This window comes from Lissotriton vulgaris, chromosome 9 (assembly GCF_964263255.1).
Source record: "Lissotriton vulgaris chromosome 9, aLisVul1.2, whole genome shotgun sequence".
NCBI classification, from domain to species: domain Eukaryota; kingdom Metazoa; phylum Chordata; class Amphibia; order Caudata; family Salamandridae; genus Lissotriton; species Lissotriton vulgaris.
Genome location: NC_141697.1, coordinates 736,193,734 through 736,216,271, shown reverse-complemented (window position 1 = coordinate 736,216,271; position 22,538 = coordinate 736,193,734). Strand labels below are relative to the sequence as shown.

The following is a 22,538-nucleotide window of genomic DNA, read 5'->3' as shown; positions in this document are numbered from 1 at the left end:
CCCCCATGTAATGTACCATTGTAGGCACACTTGCCTTCAGTGTAACTTCACATCACTCTTACTCTCCGGTACTCTTGCCTTCAGTGTTACTTCACATCACTCTTATTCTCCAGTACTCTTACCTACATGCACTGTGTCACTACAGCCACACACACATTCAGTCTGATTGCATTGCTCAGTACTGTATTGTACCAGAGTGTGCTATTTACAAACACACACCCTCCCAGCACAAACACTCACCATGTACGCACTGCACAACACTTCACGCTTCATGTATTGAACTTCATGCAAGCACACATACATCGAGCACATGCTTCCATGTAATGTACCATTGTAGGCACACTTGCCTTCAGTGTAACTTCACATCACTCTTACTCTCCGGTACTCTTGCCTTCAGTGTTACTTCACATCACTCTTATTCTCCAGTACTCTTACCTACATGCACTGTGTCACTACAGCCACACACACATTCAGTCTGATTGCATTGCTCAGTACTGTATTGTACCAGAGTGTGCTATTTACAAACACACACCCTGCCAGCACAAACACTCACCATGTACGCACTGCACAACACTTCACGCTTCATGTATTGAACTTCATGCAAGCACACATACATCGAGCACATGCTTCCATTGTGCATGCACTGCGCAGAACAACTTATTTCATGTAATGTATTCCTCGCAGGCATACACACACTCGGCCCATGGACCAATCCCACAAGTATTACACAGTTCTCCTCTATCCTTGAACTGTACTCTTCCCAGGCACATATACATCCAGTGCAGTCACTACTCCTGCGCTGTGGAGCTCCCAACATCTACTTAATGTAGGCCAAGGGAGTGTTGTGCACATAGTAGCGTAACTTTTAAAAAGGTGAGTGAGCCTGTAGGCCCCACTCCATTGACACAGGCTAAAAATAACCTGTTTACTACTACTGATCATTACATGCTATGCTACCATCACCTCTCTCGTGTTGCTTAACTCTTGGTAAAGGAGGTAGCCTTCCAACACTATGAGGGCAGAACTCTTGGAGCCCCACCTGGTCTAACCAGACAGCAATCTGTGAGACAGGCCTATATCATCATACACACAAACATAATTAGTGTTTGCCTATGACAAAATAATCTGCATTAGGGATCCAGACAACAGTACAGTTGGGCACTCAGGGCAGGGGTAGGCATATTTAACCACGCAGAAGACTTTTCAGTCCCAACAGACATCAAAAACAGTTCAAATCTCCTGACCACATAATTGTGGCATCCGTGTAGGGGATTGTTGCATGACCCGATTCAGCAAAGAATTGCTTGTCATCTACATTTGGCACATATATGGTCGCAAAATAGATACCTCTCCCATCCAACGAACCTGAGATCACAAAGCCCTTTATGTCCAGGTCTGCCTTGACCACTTTTAAATGAAAAAGGACTCCAGGAGCTATGGTATATCTGGGGAAAGTTGTTACGTTCAACTGCCCCACCACTTTCTACATTGTTTCCCAGCTTCCTGTACAGTACAGTGCATTTCCTGCAATGTAGCAGCAGCCCCATCTGTTTCAGATAGGCTTTCAGACTAGGCATCTGTGGGTAACCATTGAGGCCTCTGATATGTGATGTCAAAAATATACTTAGCCCTACCATTGCATTTTCAGTAGGCACCAGCCCTCAACCTTTGCCTCACCTATGTGCCCACTAGCCAACCCATATGTGGTCCATACTACCCCACTTGGTTCAATCCAGGCTCGTTTCGGTTGTCTCGCCTCCCTCATGTTCCCATTACTTATACCTTTATTATCTGCTGCCTGCTTCTATCTCCCTCCTCTCTAGGGCAAGTTACCTGTAAACTGTCCATTGCAATTACCAACACTTTGATATCCAATCAATTATGTAATACAAATGTGAAATTCTAGCAAGGCTCATGCTTCTCATTATCCTCAACTGCCTAAAAGAAACAATAAAGTAATTCCCCAAGTAACTAATAAACATATGCAAGGCCACTGCAAGTAAGCGATTTTGTGGCTGCTGCGATTTTCACCTAATTATAGATTTGCTGCATTCGCCACATGATCCTTCATCTGCCACATAATCTGCAGATTTCAACAAAAAATAAATATTATTTATAGATCAAATGGTCAAAAGTTATGAAAAACGTAGTGACATGTGTTGCCAAGCAGTGGTAGGTCCCTTGCAAAGGTTGACTGGTCACCTTTCTGTTGCTTATTCCTATATTAGTGTATTACACTGGTACTGATGAGATGCAACCAATGCCCAGACAGTGTTCAGTTTAAAAATGACAAAATAATGAAGCAATACTAATCCAAAATGTGCCCATTACGCTACATAATTTGCCTTTTCTTTGCAAATTAATTAACTCAACCCAGCCACATAATTTGGTCCTTCCCGGCCGCATAATTTCAGTGGCCGTGCACATATGAATGAGCAAACCTAAAACACCAATAAAGTCATAATAAAGAAAGAAACATTCCCTTTTTATCTATGTTCCCAATAACACCTTTTTCAAGGTATCAAAGCTGATCCTACTAGTTAAACTGCTGGAGGGGGCCATTCATAACCCTGAGCTACCCTACTTGAACCTAAACTGGGCATCACTGGTGCCACAAACTACCTTAAGACCAGGTTACTGTCTCAGAAATACATTTGATCGTAATTGCACTATTATTTAGTTACTAAGCAGTGGTTACTTATGGCAAAATGAACCCTGCTATCCTTAGCCTCTTTCCCCTCCCTCCAATTTCAAATTATTACAAAACACTCATTCCCTCTTCACTTTGTCTTAACCCGTTGACCGCGGCAGTAATTCCGCAACGGTGCGGGCGTTCTAATGCGCGGGCGGGGCCGCGTCGTCCAACGGACGTACGCAGCACTACCAAGGTAGTGCTTGCGACGGCCGTTGGCCGACGCACACACCCAAGGGGTTAATGAACATTTTTCACATGTCATATATACTTCCATTGCCAACAATGTTATATTGCCATCATTCCACAGTGTGGCAATCCAACAGTTACCACCACAGTCATTTCATCACTAGTCTGTTCTGATGGTGGCTCCTCATATGCCTCAAGCATGCCATTCACTTGCACTACAATTCTACACACTTGTCATTCTGCATTTGGTTTCTCCAGTGTTGCTGCTGACCCAAACTGCTTCCTCTTCACGCAGATATGTTCTCATTTCTGAAATTCATGGTTCCACTTGTGTGAAAAGTGGGTTTGCCCTACTTTTCATTTAATTGCCAAACACCAGTAAATTAAGGCGTGGGACTTGCCTCCCTAAATTACCCTGAGCTTTGAGAGGTACATCCATATGTACTTCAAGTAGAGCACCCTTAGATTCTGCTTTACCCACTCAAACATTTTTTGTAGGTCTTGTACTTATTTGTGTAGCTGGAGAAGATCATGGTGAAACTGTTACCGGACTGAAGAGTGCGCTCCCTCCGCAATAATGTTATAAGAGGAATCTCTATCTCTGTAAATAAACAGGCATGCAATGATGGTCCTGTGAAGAGTTACTAGCATTGGGCCAGTACACCATGTGATATTTTATCATAGAGGCTTTATATAAAAGAAATTGTAAGAGTTTTATTTAGCGCAAACTAGACCCGAAGGTATCTGAGCACTTTACTTACAGATGGACACATACATTTTTTTTGTTAGGCCCCTGGAGATTACGTGATTTGCCCAGAATCACAGAATGTTGAGCGTCCATGCCGAGACTCAAACTCGGTTCACCAGCTCCCAGGTCGACAGCCCTAGCCATTAAGCCCCTTTCTCCACATTCTCTCCCCAGTGGTGACAACCCCTTGGGCTTCATCGTGTTCAGTATCGAATCCTTAAGGAACAGCTCCACTGATCAGTCATCTACTAGTTCCAGAAATCCTAGCATTAGTAAGTTATACTTAGATGAGCACACCTCAACATACTTTGATCATTCCTGCAGTGTATTCATGTTGGCTACCAGCTGTTTGAGTGAGTCTTGCAATTGTGCTTCCTTGGCTAGCAACTGGACCGTAGTTTCTGTTGGGTGTGCAATCTCCCCGTCAACTTGTGTATGTCAGTTCTTAAGAAACTGACATCTATGGAGGCTGTATCAATCTGGACTTCCAGTGCCACCCTAGAGTTCTGAATGGCTGTCATGATGTTCTTGGTGAAAGCTCCATGTCCACAGTCTTCTGTGGTAGTGCACCCTGTACCTGCACAGTTTTAGTGCTGCTTTGCACCTCTGCATTCGGATTGATCTTGTTTCTTTGGGTATAACCTACCACCCGATCATCCCCATTTTTAGGCTTGTTGAGTGCCTTGGGCATAATGTTTGGAAACTGCAGCACCCTATCTAAAAAAGTATTGTCCCTCTAATTTAGTTTTTCCTTCTAATACCCCTGGTCCCTTTGGTCATGAGAATCTCTACCCGCCTCACACCTTTATGGTCCCATAAGGCCATCTTGAATTCATACAGCATGTGTGGCATTTCTGGCCATTCAGGATCAGTTGTATAGCAGAAAAAATCAGGAGGCCCCCTTAGGTAGAAAATACGGGACCAGGGGAAAAAATGCAAAGAAAGTCTAGTGTCCCTATGTCATATATCCAATGGATAAGTAATAGAGAAACAGTCCTGAAGAAGGTGCTTATTGTCCACACCGAAACGCTGCGTCGACATTTGGTCTCTTGAACAATTTTAAAACATGGATGTGTAACTTTTTTTAAAATTTTCCTGAACATGATGATATATTGAATTTGATGTATGTATGTAATTGTTATTGTGTATGAATATAACTGCATGAAGCAGAATAAACATATATATTTTATATATTTTTTAACCATAATCTTGTGAAGACGTTTCTGTTCATTTGCACACTGTGTGTTCTGCCTTACTGTGCTCACCAACTGCCAACATTATTGATTTAAGCACTCTACTGTCTAACTTTTCCCTTATATATGAGTAAGTTCACCTCGTCTGTGGTTGTTAGGTTGACCCCAAAAATAGGGTTGTTCTGAACTCCGATCTTGGATGCATATACCCTTCTGGATTATATTACTTATCCATTGGATATATGACATAGGACACTCTAGACTTTCTTTTCAATTGTATAGCAGCCATCTCACCCTCAGGGCTTTTTGTGAAGTCCCATTTGCCACTATGTGCGCCCCAGCACTCAGTGCTACTCCACCATAGTTTCACACTTCTCCCTTGACCAAGAAAAGCAAAGGGAGAGAGGAATGAAGCAGTCTTACCTGACTAAATTTACTATTCTGCCCATGTGATTTTTTGTTCTTCCAAGAGAGAGTCATTGTGCTTCTCAGCCCTTTGCTCACCACCGCCTCTACAAAGGGCAAGCCATTCTCTCTGCGTCTTCAACCGCAGACAGTTTGATAGGTATTGTAACATTCTCGGCCAAGTACCTCATGCTTCATGTGCAGTCTGCAATCCCAGTCATCTGTGGTCTTAGTGGGTTTCTTCAAGGCCTTCAGCATACTAGGAGTTCTTTAGACTGTGCGCCTGATCTACCCCCACTCATGTCCCACTTCCAACCTGCTTTTTTCAGTATACCTTACGCATTCGGGTGGGCCAGGTCTCTCCTTTCCACATACTCCTTTTCATAATGGACTGCTCTGTAGGGTGATTATCATGCAGCTCTCAGCCTGCAGTGTCTACCTCCAATTTGGCCAGAGCAACCTGTACCACTTCTGGTTTTTTTTAGGCGCCGGCCTATATATATCCAGGCTGTTTGTGCTGACAGTTACAGCTGGAGCGGTCGAAGGGCAATGCCACTTGTGGGAGCCAGATCAGGACCACTCCCGACTCTCTGGAACGGACTGCATCCTCCATATTCCGTCAGCCTCAATAGGCCTTGTAATCCTGACTGCATGCTCCTGGTCCCCCGTGCTCATTTCAGCACTTTATAGGCATAACAGTACACATTTTATTCCTGATGTGGTAAATGTAGTGTATGATAACAGTCACTGTAGTTCACACATACGCACTGAAGTGTTCACAACTTTTAGCCCAGACACCACTGTGTATCTCACACATGTATTTCTGGATTACTGTCCGCCATTAACCGAAAGTAAACACGTCAGTTTAGGGGTGCCTGGAAATGCTGCTTTAAGTCCTTTTAGATCAAGTAGCACCCCAGAAGTGCAGGTGACTCCACAATGTCTCATCAGGCAATAACTCCAAGGAAGAGCAAATCAAAGGGGGCGCACACTGCTTGGCATAGAGAAACCCATTTTCCCCCAGATGCATTATGGTAAATACACTATATTATAAAAGTCACTTTAGTTTCCTCATAAGTATTGAAGTGTTCGATCAGTAACAGGTCTATTTAGGGATACTTAGAAATGCTGCTCAAACTCTTTACAGGTTACACAGCACTATTAGAGTGCAAGGGTGGGAGCTTCCATACTGATGTGTCAGCCAGTAACTACAAGTAGAAGACAATCAAGGGGAAAGGGGCACACCGCCTAATGTACTAGAACCAACCTTCTCCCAGATGCATTATGGTAAATGCATTACTACATGCAGCACTTACCAGAATCCAACACAAAACGCACACCATCTATCGTGACAGACGTTTCTGCAATGTTGGTAGATATAATGCACTTCCGAACGCCAGCTGGGGCCATGTCAAAAACCTATGAAAGTAAACAAAAACATTGCACTGAGTAAGGGCACATGCATGGTCAAGTGAAGGGAGAAGCAGAACACATGCACTTCTGATTCAAGTTCTGAAAAAAATATGCGTTTTATTATCATGTTTAGTTATAGATCTTTTAACCCCTTCCCTGTTCATGACGAGCTCAGCTCGTCATGAGGCACAGTGGAGCTGTGCTTATGACGAGCTGACCTTGTCATGAACAATGATAAATCTTACTTTCCAGCACAGGAGGGGAAAACCACTAGCAGCCAACTAGTTAAAAGAGTCAAGATGCCTTGAAAGTAGTCACAGGGCTATAGACATATATAAGAAATACTTGGGACACTTTAAAACTTTAAATTCCCCCAAACAATTTACAATCATGACGTGTCTCACAAGCCTGTGACAACGCTTTTTGGAAAGAGGTGCCACAGCAAGCAGCAGTACAGTGTTAGAGCACAACCTCGCAACATCAAGTAAGTAAGAACAAGATTAACTCAACAATTCCATGTTGAAAGCAGAAGAAAAGTAGCAAAGAAGGACTTCAGAAATATCAGTCTCAATTGACCAGAGCCTTATTACTTTGCCTCAGTTTTCAGCACAAAAGGAAAAGAAGGCAGAGAGGAAGTTAGTTGGAAAAGGCAGGGAGAAAGAAAGAGTGAGATGGCTCCTGGTGAAGCCATAAGGCTAAGAATGATGCACTGACTACCCTTGAATATTGTACATTACCTTATCCTGCTCAGCAATAGAAAGAGTGCTGTGAAGAGGAAGCACAATCCATCGCTTGGTGAGAGTGGCATACGTCTGAGCAGCTTCTAGAATGGTGGTGATCTCGGTGATACCACTGAGGAAGATGAGTAGGTCCCCCCGCTCCTCTGGTGGATATTTATGGTCGATGGCTTGAATCACTCTCAGATACGGTCTGGCGTCTAACTTTTCAGATTTTGAGGTAGCTTCTTCTTGTGGGATTGGCTGATATATGACCTAGCAGTAATACAAGCAATCAGAATACATGATCCTGTGGCAATACGTTGGCATTCACATGAGACTCAAAATTAGCAAAAGAACTGGCTTTGTAGTTAGGGTAATGGCAGTGATAGATAGACAGGGTCTAGGGTGGTCAACAGTACTGCATTTTACAAATAATTTCCTTCTCTGGCTAAATGTAGTATTTTAATACAGACCTCCAAATACCTCAATTTACACAAACATATTCCATTTGGGTCATAGAACTCCTCGAACTGTTGTCCAGCATCACGTAGCCACATATCTGTTACAAAATGTTCCTCCAACTATTGCCCACTATCTCAGTTTTCCACACCATAAATTTAGGCTGTCTGGAATTCAATGGAAAAATAATAGGCAGCAGCACTGAAGGTTATGTATTGCTGCATTCCAAGCCCTTTGATGTTTGACAGCTGTATACTGAACGTTGCTTTTTTTTCAGTTGTTTCATTTTTGAATTTCTTTTCTCTTCGGTATTGATACATTTGGTAACAGACTACTGAGCATAAGTGTTTACCTTGGGCAGCCTAGCAAAAGGCAATGGAATGAATGCAGTGATAAAACAAGCATTTATAATGCAACGGTCTCGCCTTTGCAAAAGTTAGAGCTATTGGCATAGTAAATTACAACATTTTTATTTATGTGTTGGTTTGTTTTGAAAACAGATAAATAAATGGCATTGTCATTTACAATGCCAATAGCTTAATCTCTCGGAAATGCGAGACCTATTGCATTTGCAAAGCAATAGGTTGCATATTTACGCGAGTTTGAGCTATTGACATTGCAAATAACAATGCATTTTATTTAGGTTTAAAAAACCAAAACATAAATAAAAGGGGTCACATATATATATATATATCTTTACACCTTCCCCTGTCGGGAAAGAAACGAGTCGCACAAAGACACGGTTCAGTGTTTTATTCAAAAGCGGGTATTGTCCTTGTTTATTCCCAATGCATTTCGGCACATTTCCTCGGCCTTCTTCGGGGGATGATGTATGGACAACGATGTTTTTCCGCCATTGGGTGCCAGGTGATTGCTGCTTCCTTTTACCTTTTAATTACTGCCCTCCAGTGGGCGTTTCCAATGTGTATGGAGATCGCAAGGGTTCCTGGTACCTGTAGGCGCTTGCTGATGTCCCTTACGTGGACCGCTTTGAAATACTTCCGTGCTCTCCCCGCATGCCACTTTGAAGCACAGTGGGGACTCTCACCAGAATCCAGTTTCTGGTGGCAGCTGCTGCCCTGTAGCTTTTATGCTCATCTCCCAAACGTCCTTGTTTCGGGCAGGAATGGCGCTCTTCTTAGAGGTGCGTTACTCCGCGGCAGGACAACGCCGTGATTAACATCTTTACACCTTCCCCTGTCGGGAAAGAAACGAGTCGCACAAAGACACGGTTCCAGTGTTTTATTCAAATGCGGGTATTGTCCTTGTTTATTCCCAATGCATTTCGGCACATTTCCTCGGCCTTCTTCGGGGGATGATGTTTGGACAACGATGTTTTTCCGCCATTGGGTGCCAGGTGATTGCTGCTTCCTTTTACCTTTTAATTACTGCCCTCCAGTGGGCGTTTCCAATGTGTATGGAGATTGCAATAAAAAAAAATTATATATATATATATATATATAAAATCCACTTCTCCTTCCTTTCGGCATGAAGAAAACAAAGGACACTGCGGGATATTTCAGCGGCTGCTCTTTATTTGGATGTACAGCATTACCGGTTTCAGCGTGTGCCTTCATCAGATGCCCCAGTCCAAATGCGTGCTTAACCTTTCAAGCTATTCTAAGTGGGCTCCTCCTCACAGTGGTTAAGGGGCCTCACCTGCAACACATTCCGCCCCCGTGTGCGCCAATTCAGAGGACTACCAGTCCCACAGTGCAGCACTCCGGTAGTCTGGTGCTTGGTGAAGTCGCTAGGTTCTTTCAGCAATATTCGCCTCCGGTCCCATTCTTTCTGCCTCTTGCTTATTCAGGTACGCAATGTGGAAGACGTAAGTGCAATACGACGTCTCACCTAAAAGGTGGCACATACATATATATATAAATGCATAAGTATATATATATTACCTACTGGCGGTCGCCAGTAGGTAGTTATAGTTAGGATTTTCCTCAAATTGGCCTCGCGGAGCTCCGGTCCTTCCTTGAAAGTTTGGGGGGGATTCGTGAAGCGGGGGCCGAGATAAAAGGGGGTCCCAACACGTGTTTTCCCCATGTTAATTTCCATAGGGCGGTCGAACTCACTTTTAGCCCGAACGGCTGAATGGATTTCCACCAAACTTGGCAAAATTGTAGGGACTGGTAGCCCGATGTGCCTTTGCTATGTCTCAAGATATGTGCTCCAGTGGTTTTTGAGTAATTTAGGTTCAAAAAAATATATATATCTATAGCAGCGCCCCGGTACGCGCACCGGGGCGCGTACCGGGCTCACTACGCGACCTGCGTGCGGAAAGCTGATTGGTTCTCGGGTGTCTGTAAACATTCCAACCAGTCCGGAGCGGCCGCCATCTTGTGTCTCAGTAGGATCGAGACAGAAGAGGTGGCTAAAACAAAGGGGGAATTGACCATAATGGGGCAGAGTAGACCCCCCCTTGACCCCCTAGGTTTGATGTGGGGCCATAAAAGGGCCCCGCGGGGCAAAAAAAATATATATTTTTTTGATTTTCGCGGGGGGAGCGCCCGGTACGCGCACCGGGGAGCGTACCGGGGAGCGTACCATGGGGAAAAAGAATGACAGTTTTTTTAAAAAGTAGCTGTTTTAAAAAAAAAATTCTTTTTGTTGTTTTTTTTTATATATATATACATACACATACACATACATATATATAAATGCATATGCATATATATGCATATATGTGTATATGTGTGAGTGTAGAGAGAGGTAGAGAGGTAGCGGTGTAGAGGTAGAGAGGTAGAGGTAGAGAGGTAGCGGAAGAGAGGTAGAGACTAGTAGAGAGAGAAGTAGAGAGAGGTAGAGAGTGAGTAATAGAGAGTAGAGAGTGAGTAGTAGAGAGTAGTAGAGAGCAGTAGAGAGAGTAGCAGAGAGTGAGTAGTAGAGAGTAGTAGAGTGAATAGTAGAGTGAGTAGTAGAGAGTAGTAGAGAGGGAGTAGTAGAGAGTAGTAAAAAGTAAGTAGTAGAGTGAGTAGTAGAGAGTAGTAAAGAGTGAGTAGTAGAGAGTAGTAGAGAGTGAGTAGTAGAGAGTAGTAGAGAGTGAGTAGTAGAGACTAGAAGAGAGTGAGTAGTAGAGAGTAGTAGATAGTGAGTAGTAGGGAGTAGTGAGTAGTGAGTAGTAGAGAATGAGTAGTAGAGAGTAGTAGAGAGTAAGTAGTAGAGAGTGAGTAGTAGAGAGTAGTAGAGAGTAAGTAGTAGAGTGAGTAGTAGAGAGCAGTAGAGTGAGTAGTAGAGAGTAGTAGAGAGTGAGTAGTATAGAGTAGTAGAGAGTGAGTAGTAGAGTGAGTAGTAGAGACTAGTAGAGAGAGAGTAGTAGAGTGAGTAGTAGAGACTAGTAGAGAGAGAGTAGTAGAGTGAGTAGTAGAGACTAGTAGAGAGAGTAGTAGAGAGTGAGTAGTAGAGAGTGAGTAGTAAAGAGTGAGTAGTAGAGAGTGAGTAGTAGAGAGAGTAGTAGAGAGTGAGTAGTAGAGAGTAGTAGAGAGTGAGAAGTAGAGAGTGAGTAGTAGAGAGAGTAGTAGAGAGTAGTAGATAGTGAGTAGTAGGGAGTAGTGAGTAGTGAGTAGTAGGGAGTGAGTAGTAGAGAGAGAGTAGTAGTAGAGAATGAGTAGTAGAGAGTGAGTATTTGAGAGTAGTGGAGTAGGAGATAGTAAGTAGTAGAGAGTAGTAGTGGGTAGTAAAAAGTGAGTAGTAGAGAGAGAGTAGTAGAGAGAGAGTAGTAGAGAGTGAGTAGTAGAGAGTAGTAGATAGTGAGTAGTAGGGAGTAGTGAGTAGCAAGTAGTAGGGAGTGAGTAGAGAGAGAGTAGTAGAGAGAAGTAGAGTAGTAGAGAATGAGTAGTAGAGAGTGAGTATTTGAGAGTAGTGGAGTAGGAGAGAGTAAGTAGTAGAGAGTAGTGGAGAATATTTCAAAGTTTGACACAGCACCACTTGCACAATGAGTCCAATCAAATCATATCACTTAGAGTCCTTATTGAAGCGCTGAATCTTGGTGTATATTCAAATGCTTTTATTTTCCTTAAGTTTATGTACCACAGCCAGCCGAAACGTTTCGTTCTGTACAACAGAACTTCTTCAGGGCGTTCTTATTTCCTTCAAGTTATGTCGGTATCCTGTTGTCATATAACTAGAGATTTCTTCCAAATGTTAGACGAGACGTAAGTACATTCTTATTCAAAGTGACTAGGTATCAATTTTACCCACACAATTCGGGCAGACTTGAGTAATTTATAGCATCCTCAAAGTCAGTCTTTCAAAAATTCCAAAGTATAGGACATGATAATCCAAATCCAAATGTTTCTCAAGAAAAGTCATTTTCAATCGTTCGGAATATCGGTGTTTGGGCAGATATGACCCAGGGACCCCCAGTATGCAAGGGGAATTAGTCCCCCCTCTGCAAACGCGCCAGTGGCCTGCATTGCAGAGAGGTGTAACAAGGGTGTGGCCTCATTACACCTCTCTGCAATGCAGCCCCCTGGCGCATACTGGAGGCTCCTGGTGGGCTAGTTGGCCCCCAGGGACCCCCAGTATGCAAGGGGAATTAGTTCCCCCTCTGCAAACGCAGCAGGGGGCTGCGTTGCAGAGAGGTGTAACAAGGGGCATAGCCTCATTACACCTCTGCAATGCAGCCCCCTGGCGCATACTGGAGGTTCCAGGTGGGCTAGTTGGCCCCCAGGGGCCCCCAGTATGCAAGGGGAATTAGTTCCCCCTCTTCAAACATGCACGGGGGCTGCGTTGCAGAGAGGTGTAAAAAGGGTCGTGGCTTCATTACACCTCTCTGCAATGCAGTCCCCTGGCGCATACTGGAGATTCCTGATGGGCTTTCAGGTCTTATATAGTTAGGAATTAGCATTAAAAAAACCTTTGAAATTCACTGAAAAAACCATAAGTTTCACACCAGTTATAGTTAGGAATTAGCATTTAAAAAACCTATGAAATTCACTGAAAAAAACATAGGTTTCACACCAGTTATAGTTAGGAATTAGCATTTAAAAAACCTATTAAATTCACTGAAAAAACCATAGGTTTCACACCAGTTATAGTTAGCTGCAAATTTTACTGACATAAAACCATTGAAATTCCACTTTATAGTTAGTTGGACTCACTATAACTTGCGCGTGTAATGCACTGCTGATGACGTCACATATTACATCACTCATGACATGGTCAGTGACATCACTCATGACATCACTGATGACACCATCCTTGTGACAGAGTGACAGACCTACTTTTACTGTAACCCTTGAAACACATATTCAAAAATAGAAACTAACATTTTCAAAAAAAAGGAGAGACCCATACCAGTTACAACAACCAATTCAGTAATTCCACCATTTATATACACATCCACTAATTCACCAACAGTTCTATATAGTCACTCATACATATACTCACTCATCATATGTAGTGATACACCTATACACGACAGTCTTCCAAAAGTGGCTCACACACATACTCACACATACAAATAAACTATTGATCATCCATTTATTTGCATATACAGCTATACACACACTACCACCTTACTTCTAAGGAAACTTACACATACTTACTCTCTTAAACAATCACTTATTGAAACACATACTTATTTAAACAGGAACTCTTACAATCTCTCACTCTCACATATACTCACTTATATACATCAATACTCACATATACTAGATTAAAACGTATGTAGTTACTGATAAAGACACTAGTGAGACAGTCATTCACTCAGTAACACACACATATACACACTCATCCATCCTTACAGTCCTGCACATATGTCGTCTTCCAAACACATACAAACAGTGAGTCAGTCATTGATGCATCTATGTGCTAAGTAATACCCCCACCAAACCATACAGACACTCATAATGATACTTAAAAAAACATCTAATAACCCATATACACACACATGTAGCTACTCACCAACCCATGCAGCCACTTATACACAAAGTGAAACACTGATACAAACATTTAAATATTTAAACAATATTCGCTAATATATGTATTCACTAAAATACACTTAATAAGCCAATTAACCAATCATTTAAAAAAAAAAAAACATCCATTAAGACACTTATTTAGACATTTATTCTTCCATTGACCTTTACATATACATATATAAAACATATTTATTTTTCAGAAAGGCACACATTCACTGGATGGTGTCATCAGTGATGTCATGAGTGATGTCACTGACCATGTCATGAGTGATGTAATATGGGACGTCATCAGTAGTGCATTACACGCGCAAGTTATAGTGAGTCCAACTAACTATAACGTGGAATTTCAATGGTTTTATGTCAGTAAAATTTCCAGCTAACTATAACTGGTGTGAAACCTATGTTTTTTTCAGTGAATATATATATATATATATATATATATATATATATATATATGTTACGCAATGGCCCAAGAGCTTTGAGGACGCACACACAGTCGAACCTGTTTTCAGCTCAGGAGATGGGACTTCACTTACCAGCAACTCACTCTGGGGGCCCACGAAGGGCAACAAACATGCTGTAAAATCAAGGAAGATGACGAACCTTACTACAAGGAAATAATGGTGCTCGAGTGGACCACAAGTCCCTACATGCAACACAGTGACCACGCCCACTGAGGGTTAAAAGCATGAAAATAATTGAAGCATCAAACAGCCCTTCCGAGCAGATTCCAAGCCAGCTATGATTAAGAGGCTGAAGCCTCGAAACGCATCAGCAAAAGCGAGGAAACAAAGCAAAAGCAAGGATGCAAGGAAAATGAAATGGATCCAAATACCGGACTGAAGCTGCTGGTGTCCTTTTTAATAAATCTTTTGATTTCATCAACTGTGTGTGCGTCCTCAAAGCTCTTGGGCCATTGCGTAACATATATATATATATATATATGTATATGTGTGCGCGTAGTTGTAGTGAGAGGTACAGTAGTAGTAGAGAGGAAGAGAGTAGAGAGTGAGTAGTAGAGAGTAGAGTGAGTAGTAGAGTAGTACAAAGTGAGTAGAGAGTAGTAGAGAGTGAGTAGTAGAGTGAGTAGTAGAGTAGTAGAGGGTGAGTAGTAGAGAGTGAGTAGTAGATAGTAGAGTGGCTAGTAGAGAGTAGTAGAGAGTAGTAGAGTAGTAGAGTGAGTAAAGCGTAGTTGAGAGTAGTAGAGTGAGTAGAGAGTATTTGAGAGTGAGTAATAGAGTGAGTAGTAGAGAGTGAGTTGTAAAGAGTGAGTAGTACAGAGAGTAGTAGAGTGAGTAGTTGAGAGTGAGTAATAGAGAGTAGAGTGAGTAGTAGAGAGTGAGTGGTAGAGAGTAGTAGAGTGAGTAGTAGAGAACAAGTAGTAGAGAGTGAGTAGTAGAAAGTAGTAGAGAGTAAGTAGTAGAAAGTAGTAGAGAGTGAGTAGTTGAGAGTAGTGGAGAGTAAGTAGTAGAGCGTAGTAGAGTGAGTAGTAGAGAGTATTAGAGAGTGAGTAGTATAGAGTAGAGAGTGAGTAGTAGAGAGTAGTAGAGGGTGAGTAGCAGAGAGTGAGTAGTAGAGAGTGAGTAGTAGAGAATGAGTAGTAGAGAATGAGTAGTAAAGAGTGAGTAGTAGAGTGAGTAGAGTGAGTAGTAGAGAGTAGTAGAGTGAGTAGTAGAGAGTAGTAGAGTGAGTAGTAGAGAGTAGAGTGAGTAGTAGAGAGTGAGTAGTTGAGAGTAGTAGAGAGTGAGTAGTAGAGCGTAGTAGAGTGAGTAGTAGAGAGTATTAGAGAGTGAGTAGTATAGAGTAGAGAGTGAGTAGTAGCGAGTAGTAGAGGGTGAGTAGCAGAGAGTGAGTAGTAGAGAATGAGTAGTAGAGAGTGAGTAGTAGAGTGTAGTAGAGTGTAGTAGAGTGAGTAGTAGAGAGTAGAGTGAGTAGTAGAGTGAGTAGTAGAGCGCAGTAGAGCGTGCGTAGTAGAGAGTAGCAGAGTGAGTAGTAGAGAGTGAATAGTAGAGAGTAGTAGAGAGCGAGTAGTAGAGAGTGAGCATTACAGAGTGAGTAGTAGAAAGCTGTAGAGAGTGAGTAGTAGAGAGTAGTAGAGATTGAGTAGTACACAGTAAGTAGTAGAGAGTAGTAGAGTGAGTTGTAGAGTAGTAGAGAGTGAGTAGTATAGAGTAGACTGTGAGTAGTAGAGTGAGTAGAAGAGAGTTAATAGTAGAGAGAGGTAGAGAGTGAGTAGTAGAGAGTGAGAAGTAGAGATTAGCAGAGAGTGAGTAGTGGAGAGAAGTAGAGTGTAGAAGTGAGTGAGTAGTAGAGAGTGAGTATTAGAGAGTGAGTAGTAGAGTAGTAGTGATTAGAGAGTGGATAGACAGATGAGTGAAAGCGTGGATGGATGGAAGTGATTGGACAGCTACATGTATGTGACCGCTCACTCTATGTAACTACAATTCTTATTAGGAATGAGGCCATTTGCATGTTTCAAAGTGCCCCGTGCTGCTCTGTGTCACCAAACACAGAATGTCCTTCTGCCCGGGTGTCTCGCATGTCTCCACCTCTCTCGGAGGCCTCATTCCGTTGTGAAGAGGGGACAGTCCTTTGCCAGGCACTGCAGAGAGACAGATAGAATCCCGGCCCAGCCCCACCCCCTCTCCCCCCCTACGCTACGGCTACCTGGAGAGACAGAGACACTCCCCGATAAGAGGCCTGCTGGGAACCGGCGGGGGTCTGAGGCTGGCGGATCCTATCGTATGGCATTGGCCCTTGAAAGGAAGTCTTTTTGGGAACATTTGGGGCCATGGAAGTATTAAGGGAAAGGTGAGGCCCCCTTGGCGTTTCTACAACAACTCTCAGCATTTCTGAAAGTCCAGTGTCTCTCAAGATCATGTGTATACACTGGGGCGCGGGTCCTTGCTGCGTGTGCATTCAGCCGAGTCGCCTCTAGGCGCTGTAAAGAGTGGAGTTGGGGTAGATTTGGAGCCAGACTAAGAGCCCAGCCCCAGAGCCCTCTGGCGCATCGCCACGCCCCTCCCCCCACACATGCATTATGCTATGGAGTTTTCTATGCATTATTCTGCCCCCCTATGACCACTCCAGCAGCAGCGAGAAGCTGCGCGAGGAAAGGCCCAGTGGAAGGTTTCAAGCTTCTTTAACAGTAATGAACAAATGTTGCTGTTATTAGGTTCAGTATGACTGGTGAATGCTGTTTAATGGCTGCGCCGGGGTGTTTTAAATTTCTATTAAGTTTAATGCTTGCCTCATGATGTAAGCTGAGATATGTAAATATTGGTAATGTGTCACAACCGGATAATGTGTAAAACATTTGTAATTTGTCGACTGGATTTTTCACAAGTGCACTTCGCCGCTCCTCCTTTCATCCATGGCTGGTTGGCCTACCTGACATACTCGAGGGCACACCTGCCCCATCAGACGTCATTCAGTACCCCCTCCCCCCACCCTCCCTGGCACTTGGAGGTTCCACGAGATCCAGCGAGGGTGCAGCTAGGTGCCGAGCGGGTGCTGAGCGTTGCGGGCGGTGTGCCATTGTCGCTCCCACCCCCCTCCTGAGTTCTATGGGGCGTGGCTCTATCTTTTTTCAAACTCCTAGGTTCCTCGCAAAAGAGGTAAAACCCCAAACTTATGAGTTTGTTTTTCTTTTCTTTTTTTGCACCATTTTACACATAGTGCTATTTTTAACTTTCACAACCATTGGCAGGGCGGGCCTTAGCGCGCCCCTCCTGTCATTGGGACACTCGCTTACCGGTCCTGACGAAAGCCCAGTAAAATAACACATAGAACGGGCAGAAACATGTTGACCTCCTTCTTAGGGTAACACCAGTATATTGTAATTGGCTAGTTTCCCTACACATAATCAGTTTTTAACATGTCAGGTTGACCAACCAATAAAAGTTTTTTTGGTACAACCTCTGACATTTTTAACCCTATTATAATTTTTCACTCTTCATCCTCACACAAAAAACCTGCTCCGCAGTCTCCTGGCGTCGCAGCACACCGGGGAGGTACTCGATCTCTCCCGGTGGACCCGATGATGAAGCATGTCACCACTAGGGTGAGTGAGGGTTTCCTGAAAAAGCATTGTATTTTTTCATGAAATTGGTCCTACTATCTGACCACTTACAACTGGCCTCAGACTTCACGTGCGACAACCACTTTTTTGTATATCCTTCCTCTACGGACACTCTTTCCTTGATTACTTGTGATTTACTGGGGACCAAGAGTGCCCTTCAACCCTTTCTCTCTTTTTGTTGATACACTTGGAGGTTCCGACCATGTCAAGCTATGAATACAAGTGGAGAGGCAGAACCAGAAATATATAACAAGGAAGAGTAAAGCGGAGACCACAGGGGTCAGGCTGCACATGGGTGCCTCAATTCATCGAACACCCATTGCCACTATTGTAGGCAAGGCGGAGCCACTACAACCTTTTAGTAGGACAGGACAGGCTCACTACACCCGTTTGAAGGCAATAGTTACAGTCACTAAAGGATGCCCTGACATGCGGATCATTGATCTGGAAAGTGAGCGGCGTAGGATAAAACAGACGCAGGGGTGGTTGAGGAGCGGGAGACGCCAGATGCGCTGCAATTTTAATGGCAAATACATACGGAATAATGTTTTTTACATTACCCCCACCCCCGACGGCAGAACCAGAAATAGATAACAAGGAAGAGTAAAGCGGAGACCACAGGGGTCAGGCTGCACATGGGTGCTCATCACTGCCTATGAGGGACTTCTTTTAATGACAATGCGGGCACCACGTCTGGAAGGCGTTCCTCTTCCTTCCTCGCTGATGCCGATGGCTGCGGGCAGGCAGCTTGCGGGTTATGCTTGCCTGTAGTCACCGGTGGGGCAGCATTCACAGTCCAGCGCTGGTCTGATTATTATTTGCCCAAGATCACAAACATTGGCAACGCCAGGATTTATCTTACAAATCCTACCTCTAAAGCTGCGCTGTCCGGACCGACCAACGCCTAGTGTCGCTGTATGCCTGGGGTCCCGTACACCGATGCCCGGTGGTCCTGCACACCTCACCCTGCCCACCGGTGCCTAGGAGCCCTGAACTGCTGCGATCAAGCAGAGCTACGTACAGAACACCCTGTTCTCTGCATTTTCCGCTTCTAGCAGAGCGGCAGCCAGCCCCACCCCTCGCCTTTATCTAAGCAACCTGTCCAGTTTGTTCTACTGGTTTGACCCATTTTCCACCTTTCCTCCCCAAATACCTGGCACTTAGTCTCCTCCTCTGAGTAATTTAACTCACCCCCAGCACTTCCTAAGGCTCCAGAGGGGGCGGACAGCTCAGCATCTCATGCTTGGCATACTGTGGCTGGAAGCCTGCCTCCGAGGGAGGGGTCTGGGGGAGCCTAGACTCTATGAAAAGATTAAACTTATTGTTGCCGGGCCCCTGAACTCCTACGGGTGGTGCGTGTGTAGGGGCGTGTGGTGTTAGCAGAGTTTACAGTGAGAGTAAAACGTGCACATCATCCAGAGATACTGGAGGTGAAATGTTACATGTTCCTGATTCCGCACAGGAAACAAAGCGCAGCCCACTCCTGCAAAAGGCAGGACGAAAATAACAAAACATGGCGTAAAAAAAAAAAAAATAACACCCGCCCTCCGCTGCAATGACGTCACAAAGGGGCGGAGAGCGAAAAAAATCACCGGAACGCCCACGAATCTGCTCCGGCAATGATGGACAGATCTCTCTTCCAATGGCTAGCCTCCATTTATGGAGCTAGCCAATGGAAGAGCAGGCGGGACAAAGCCCCCGTACTGTTCTAACATAAGATTTCGCCTGCGCAAAACGCTGCTGCGCAGCGGACGCCAGGCGAAACCTAAAGAGGAGAGATGAACAGAGTTGTCAAGCTAGGACAAGGTCTTGGAAAGAGCAGTTCAGGCACATTCAGAATATGAGCAAGCATTGGCAGAGTTAACAGGCCTGTGTGAGACACGAGTGGGCAGTGCCATCTAAAAATTAATAGTCAGAGATAATGTTGGCAGGAAACTTTAAGCTTGTTTTATTTGCTTCTTCTTTGGAAAAGGCAAACTTTGCAGTTGTCAAGAAAATGTACACCATAAGTTCTTAACCCACAGGAGTTCTCTTTAATAGGTTCTCTTTTCCCTAAAAATATGAATCTTTCTTCAGTTCTTTTGTAGTGGCAGGTGACCCTCTCTCCAGGGAGACGTAAGGGTAAGTATAAGTCATGATGAGGACAGAAAGACTTGAACACCAATTCTTGCACATTTTGTCCTAATCTTTTTTCTAGTCTTTCTCTTTTTAGAGCCTTTTACGTGTGACTCCAGAATACTTTGTTTGCAAATTCTTCTCCTGTGCTTGCTCTGTTTGTACTTCTTTTACTTCCAGCCCTCTGGATTCCTGACTGGACTGTCCGCTTCTGGTAAATTTCTGTGTTGTTTTGAGTTTAAAACGTTACTCTGTTACTGAACATTTATATATAGTGTCTCTCTCTCTCTCTCTCTCTCTCGCTCTCTCTCAAAAAAAAAAAAACATGTTACAGTGACGTTATAGTTAGGTTCAGATTTAGCACACACAAAACCCTGGAAATTCAACAGCTATAGTTATAGTTATCTCAAGAAACTATAACTTGTTCCTTAAGATAACTATAACTCATGTCTTCGCCAAGCACTGCTAATTATCTCACATCAGTTATGACATCTTATATGGCATAACTGAGAATATCACTGTAACATTTCCAGTAAATTTATTGATGAGAAAACTGTGCATGGAGGGGGCGCAAGTTATAGTTACCTTAGGGCATGAGTTGAAGTTTCTTGAGATAAGTATAGCTAGAACTGCTGAATTTCTATGGCTTTGTGTGTGTAAAATCTGAACCTAACTATAACGTCCTGGTAACCTTTTTTTGTGAATTTCTTTTTTTAAATTCTATTTCCAACTAAACGTCCCTGTAACCTTTGGTTTTTCAGTGAATTTTGAAAGTATTTTTAATGTAAAGTAATATTTAATTTTTGGTGGGCGTCCTTTAGCCAACTCCAAACAGGCAGCCTTTGGTCATGCGCAGTGAGGGGCTGGCCGCAGGCAGCCAACGCAGGAGGGAGGCACACAGCCCCTCACCCTGAGCTGATTTCGGCCCTAGGGACCCTATCCTCCCGAGACCTTCTACAATTTTTTAAGTGAGTGTTTGAGTGGTCCCCTTCCCAGGAGGTTTTTGACCCTGGAGACCCCAGTATCCGGGACCCACCATTGGATTTGTGAGGGAGGGGGCAAGCAGTCTCTCTCCCAGGGATGATTCCGGCCCGGGGACCTCATCTCCTGGGGCTCGGCCATTTTGTAAATGGGGAGAGAGGCACAGAACCCTCCTCCCAAGCCAATTACTGGCCATGGAGACACCATACCCGGGGCCAAGGCATATTAAAAGGGGGGCACACAGTCCCCCACCCCAAGCCAATTTGGCCCCAGGTAACCCATCCCCCAGCCCTCCACGTTTTTAAATTGGTGGAGGGGCATACAGAGCCCCCCTTCCCAGGCCAAAATTGGGCCAGGAACCCCATCCCCCAGTGCATGGCTAATTAATAATCTGGAAGGAGAGCCCAGCCGCCCCACCTATGTGTGCCGCTTTCGGGCTTGGGGATCCTATCCCCCATGGCCAGCCAATAATTAATGGGAGAGGGAGACTGCGCAGCCAGGGAAACAAATAAAAAATCCACTTCCAGTTGGTGGGAAAAATGTTCATGCTCCTGCCCACTGGGAGCAGACTTAGTATTTGCTCTAGCTTAGCCGGGACTTTGAAATAGCTCCTGCCAATCGAGAGCAAACACAGGTTTCCCTGCCCGCACCAGTGAAGGTAGGGAAACTGCTATGTCTCCGGGATGGACACCCCAAGATATTTGCAAATCTTCGAGATTATGCAGCAAACATTTTTTACAAATGCATTTTGGCACTGATGGGGTCCATAGGCGATGCCAACCCCAGGTCTAGGGGGTCAGGGTATTTCTCCTGTGCCCCTCCCCTATCGTTTTGGAAATTCCAAATTGGTCACAGGTACAAATGGCAGTCCATCATCCATGTTTAGTGGCTGCCAGGACAGTCACACTTGAATTTATTACATTTGTGACTCTCCAGTGAGCCTCCCTGGTGGGACCCTCATTAATGCATTATGGTCCTGGTAGTACCAATTATTATTTTTTAGCAAATGCGTTCAGCCTTTGAAAGTGAGGCTATTTATGGGACAAAAGCCTTGCTAATTAATGGAACAGAACACAAACGGTGTGCAACATCTCACTAGAGGGATAAAGTATGTAATTTCACTACTAGGACCACAATGCTTCAGTTCTTATCTGGGTGGCTCACTGGAGGGCCACAAATTATACAAATGCAAACTTCCTGGCAGCCAATAAACAGGGAGGATGTACTGCATATTGTACCAGTGACCAAGGTTGGAAAAAAAAAACGTGTAGTACAGTAACACACGATTCGGTGTTCTTGGATAAATAAAAAATGAATTAAAGCCTGCTGGAGAGGGTGTCTCATCTTTTCAGGAAAAATGAGAAGATGTTGTGAAATATGTTATATAATTAGGGCTCCCTGTTTTCCGTTTTTACTGATTCTTACAGATAAATACAGGCAGAAAACTATTCATTTTATTGTCTGTATTTATTTTTAAATGTGGATAAAAACGGAAATTGGGTGCTTTTTGATTGAATCTAAATACACTTTGCCATGACTGCCAGGCCAATAACTGTGTGGATTGATAGGTAAGCGGGTTAAAAAGAAAGGAATTTTAGTGAAGAGGCTAACACAGC

General features: G+C 43.9%; 1 protein-coding gene across 2 annotated transcripts in view; it reads right to left on the bottom strand.

Annotated features, from left to right (window-relative positions):
• Positions 1-22,538, bottom strand: part of DHX34 (DExH-box helicase 34) — a 418,314-nt gene that overhangs the window by 287,944 nt on the left and 107,832 nt on the right. For both annotated transcript variants that reach the window (XM_086938485.1, XM_086938486.1), the window contains exons 4-5: positions 7,378-7,632; positions 6,544-6,646 (exon numbers count right to left, since the gene is read on the bottom strand). In XM_086938485.1, coding sequence (XP_086794611.1) covers positions 6,544-6,646; positions 7,378-7,632 — 358 coding nt within the window. The remainder of the gene's footprint in view (positions 1-6,543; positions 6,647-7,377; positions 7,633-22,538) is intronic.